Raw genomic sequence first — 4,511 nt, 5'->3', positions numbered from 1 at the left:
ATGAATCGTTGAGCAAAATTTGAGGCAGCGGAGACGACACGATAAGGAGCGAAACCAGCGGGAAATGCAACCAACGGGATCGGCCCGTTTTTACTTCCCATACCGACAAATATACCCGAGATCCAAAAATAAATCTTTGTGTTGTTTTCCCTCTCTTTTTATCCCTTGTTTTCCCTCTCTTTTTCGACTTCAATATGTCGCCCCGCTAGGTCGACCGCGCTGATATACGCGCATCTTTGGCGTGTCGCCATTTTCTTCAAAATTCTTTAGACCCAACAAAGTGACGGCCTACAGTTGGAAAAACAGAAAAAAAGGCGTTCACGTCTCTCTTTTTCCGTAGTTTGTATATATATATATATATATATATCCGACAAAGTTTCGACACACAGTGGGGTAAAAGAGACAAAGAATTTAAGGCTGTGACAGTTCATGATAGGAGACGAGAAGATAGATAGAAGACAAAATATTTTGGCGATGAGGAAGTTCATTAGATTGCCGGATTCGTGGTGAAAATAAGTAATATAAATTTTGTAATAATTTCAAACGTGACTTTGCGCAAAAAAAAACGTAGGGGGACGACATTAGCCATTCAATTTTCGCTACATAATGTTGTTGAGGCAAACATCTGTGCTAGTGCTACTAAGTTTACACTTAGCTTGTGCACTTAACACTTCAGTTATGCTTCCCGCTGTTAAGATTACACGTAATAAGCAGCATGCTTTCTTTAAAAATAAAAGGAAAAAAAATAATAATTACGTAAAACGATCAAACGATTCTGTAAAAATTTCGGGGTCAAAATTTTGAATCTACATCAGGAAAAAGAGCTCAAAGGGCGATAAAAAAAGCGTACTTTACTTCTCTGCACAACTGTCAATCTCGATTGGGAAGACCTGCGTGATTTTTCCGATTCCTTGAGTGCTACCTGTACGAAATAGTAGCCTTGACCCCGTCCTGATGAATTCCGGATGCTGCAAGAAACGGAAAAGCACCGAAGCCGTATCATTGGTAACAATATGTTTGGCTGCCATTATTCCTTCGAGTACGGCTGTCTGTTGGATGCTGCCGATGTGCACCGTTGTCTGGAATCCTTTATGTATGCTCGTAGAATGAAACAGCACAACAATTGTGGCCTACAACAGAGAGTGCAACAATGACGTCGACATCTATGAATGACACAATAATCTACTACCTGAAAAAAGAGCGTGGCTTGCGGTTTCAGATGCGGATCAGCTAGAATCATTCCTTTACGAATGTTCGGCAACTCGATATTGAGTGCCAGAGATGCGCTTTGGCCAGCTCGGACAGCTCGGCACGAAGACTTGTAACGTTGGATCGACTGGACTTGAACCGGATGAAACGATCCATCTTCTAGAGGTCCAAGCAACAGGTTCATGTTTTCCGTCAAAACGCCTTGTGTTAAAAGGCCGCCCAAGACCGTGCCGACTTGAGGTAGACAAAACGTCTCGTAAATTTGAAATTCCACTGGCTCCTGTTCCATCTTTTCGCGTTCCAATGCGCCCCACCCTGGCGGCAGCAAATGCAAAAATTTGGTCAAGAGATTAAGCCCTCGGCCGGTTACGCTCGACACCACAAAGATGGGCACGGTTGTCTCGGATAGCGAGGCTGCGCCAGCAGTAATGACATCATCTTCTGTTTCTATACGGAATGGCACCTTATTGCATCCTGGGCCTTTCAGATGAGTTTCCAAATGTTGTATAGTGTCGGCGAGAACTTGAGGCCGGGTTACGTCCTGCTTAGTGATGACGATAAAGAAAGGGACCTCCAGTGCCAAAGCTAGGCCAAGGTGCTCTCGGGTGGTGCCCACAACTCCTGACGTTCCCGAGACGATAAGCATGACGTAATGAGGAGAATAGGAGGTCAAGCCACGAATGGTAGTTCGCAGGTATTTGTGGTGACCAGCCAGATCGATGAAGGTCAGTAATTTGGAACAGTTGTCACAAATTTCCTCTGCCGTGGTAGCTTGTTCGTAATTAACTACCTGTCCGCCCGAATCGAAACCCAAAATGTCATGGCTGACAGAGCTTGTTCGACCCGTCTGAAATTCATGTTTATGTCGAAACATGTTAAGCCGGGCCAAGCCACGTCCATTGTCTAGCTGGCCTTGCGTCAACACGCCGATTAAAGTTGACTTGCCGACTTCGACATTCCCCAAAACTGCTACCCGCAAATCGATACTACGCTGGTCGTCCGGGACTTTCCTCACTGAAACGGTCAACAAAAGGAAATAATAATAGTCATTCAAATGAATTGAGTTAGAATTTTTGTGTTTAAATAAACAAACCGAGCACTTCCGCCACGCTGAGATCCGTCATAACTTCATTATCGGTGGCGTCTAAAGACCTGTAAAAACTGGTGATTAGATCTCGGAATTTGCATGTGAATTGATACGAACAGACCTTCTTCTTAGAATAGTCACAGAGGCACCCAAACGTCTGGCCATGTTGGTTAAAGTATCCAGTGAAGCATCCATATCCGAGCGTGACAAACCATGAAGAAATCCATCGTCCCCTACTCCGATTTCGTAGATCGCCTCACCTTGACCTTCACGCAAACGCCATTTCATCTGGGTGGCCACCGAAAATAAAAATTCATTTAGTAAATTTAGCGGAATTAAATTAACCGGATAGTCATTGCAAATCACATGTTGAATGGTAAAAAATATTAACATTTCGGTCAATGGCACCTTTTCTTTGCATGTTCCCTGCCGGCCACTCAAGTCTCGACGAAATCAGAAATTACTTTCACACCGCAAGCTGATTGCAATTCAAGAATGTTCCTTATTTAAGAATTTGAAATCAAATGCACTAGATGTCTCTTAATTCTTATCACGTGGTTAGACACTTCCAACTGACGTAATGTAAGATAACCGCACGCGTAAACAAAACCTGTTCAAAGCGCCCTAGATGAAAGGTTCGTTGAACTAGTTCTGCTGAAGTAATCAAAAGCTATTTTATTGCCTAACTGTCGGATATGACTAAAGACTGATGCAAAACTTGGATTCATTCACCATAATAATAATTATAAGCGGCATTCAAACACCATTTTTTTTTTTTTTTTTTACATATTTGGTATTAATTATGATGCCCCCGTTATTTATCGTTCTTTTTGATGGATGCATGTCGATTTTGTTCATACCTGAGTGACAAGATGCTGAATCCGTTGTTCGGAGGGATTGACTAATTTCAATTTGTATTCAATATTGCCAGACTGCGGTTCTGGGGGTAGATTTTTCTGTTGATTATTATTATTAGCCAGAGGATCGGCCAATTCAAATTGAGAAATCCAATCGTCATCGTCTGAATCTGAACCGTTGTCGTACAGCCCCAGAAACGCATCCATAGGGTCCTATACAGTGAAAAATGAAAAGAAAAAAAAAATGTAAATACATAATTTAAAAAAGAAAGTGTGGTCTATTGGTGCGAGAATTCTTCTCCCTATAGTCTGATTATCTGGGTCAGTAAACAGTAAAATCGGGGTACACTTTCGCTAGACTACCATAAATTATCAAAAACGTGCCAACCCAGTTGGTCGCATTCAGCAGCAAACAAAGGGATATTGTAAAAAACTTGCCCATTTTGTATTTACTTTACAGTAGCCAAGGGGGATGAAAGGAAAAGAAATCTAGAGGCAAGTTTGAACATGAAAAAGAACCTAACGGATATCTGCTGACGTCATGTGACAACAAAGGACGGAAAGGTTTCCCTTTCACTGAATGTGATGAAATATACTTACAGGGCTCCCAATGGATTTCGTTTTGTGGCGTTTATTTTGTCGGTGTTGCTGTTGTATGTATATGGCCATTTTCACTGGAGACTAGATTTCTAACGAGGGACCTTAAACTTATCGACCACCAGCTGTGGGGACGAGAGCTAAAATGTGTATTTGTTGTGGTTTGCTCGAGAATAACAAAGCTAGGACACTAAAATTAAAACTAGTCGAATAAACCTTGCCAAATGCGACACTGCTTGTACTGCTTTTTTTTGCGTTGAACTCTAAGGAAACTATTTATACTACGGAATTTGTAGGCTGGTTTACACTTGGCATCAAAGATGGGTCGACAAGAGGTCGACACGAACACAACACAACTAGGCGCGAAATTGGCTATACTGTAACGTAAGCTGCTGTCCGAGGTACCATTTCATCAGAATGAGTAGACCACCACTTATTAACAAAGCCACACATCACAATACACTTCCAAGCTCAAACTGTCCTGTTTTATAGGCCAATTCCACGATTTTAGACGGAACTCTGCCAGTAGAACAAACGAAAACCAGCAAACCGGGACTTTTTGTGTTTGGTTTCACCCTCTCTAGTTCCACTTTCGTCAGCATTTTAGGGATACACTCTTCGCCACCCATACTAAAAGCGGTTTACAGGCGAGGTACTCTGCGCCTCGAAAAAGAAGCATCCTAGATCGATTCATCTTGGCCGGTTTCACTCATTCCAAAATGGTTTAGGAAATTCAAATTTTGATATTAAAAACAAGGATT

General features: G+C 42.1%; 1 protein-coding gene across 1 annotated transcript; it reads right to left on the bottom strand.

Moving 5' to 3' along the window:
- Positions 1-354: 354 nt before the first annotated feature.
- LOC130685523 (GTP-binding protein 2-like) lies at positions 355-4,354 on the bottom strand. The gene is made up of 6 exons (XM_057508831.2): positions 3,754-4,354; positions 3,157-3,366; positions 2,418-2,584; positions 2,303-2,361; positions 1,190-2,223; positions 355-1,130 (listed from the first exon to the last, which is right to left on the bottom strand). The coding sequence occupies exons 1-6, from the start codon at positions 3,820-3,822 to the stop codon at positions 852-854; spliced, it is 1,818 nt and encodes a 605-aa protein (XP_057364814.1). The 5' UTR covers positions 3,823-4,354; the 3' UTR covers positions 355-851.
- Positions 4,355-4,511: the final 157 nt, after the last annotated feature.

The sequence above is a fragment of the Daphnia carinata genome, chromosome 3 (genome assembly GCF_022539665.2).
Source record: "Daphnia carinata strain CSIRO-1 chromosome 3, CSIRO_AGI_Dcar_HiC_V3, whole genome shotgun sequence".
In the NCBI taxonomy this organism is placed as follows: Eukaryota; Metazoa; Arthropoda; class Branchiopoda; order Diplostraca; family Daphniidae; genus Daphnia; species Daphnia carinata.
The sequence above is the reverse complement of the archived record's forward strand: the minus strand, read 5'-3'. Positions and strand labels throughout refer to the sequence as shown.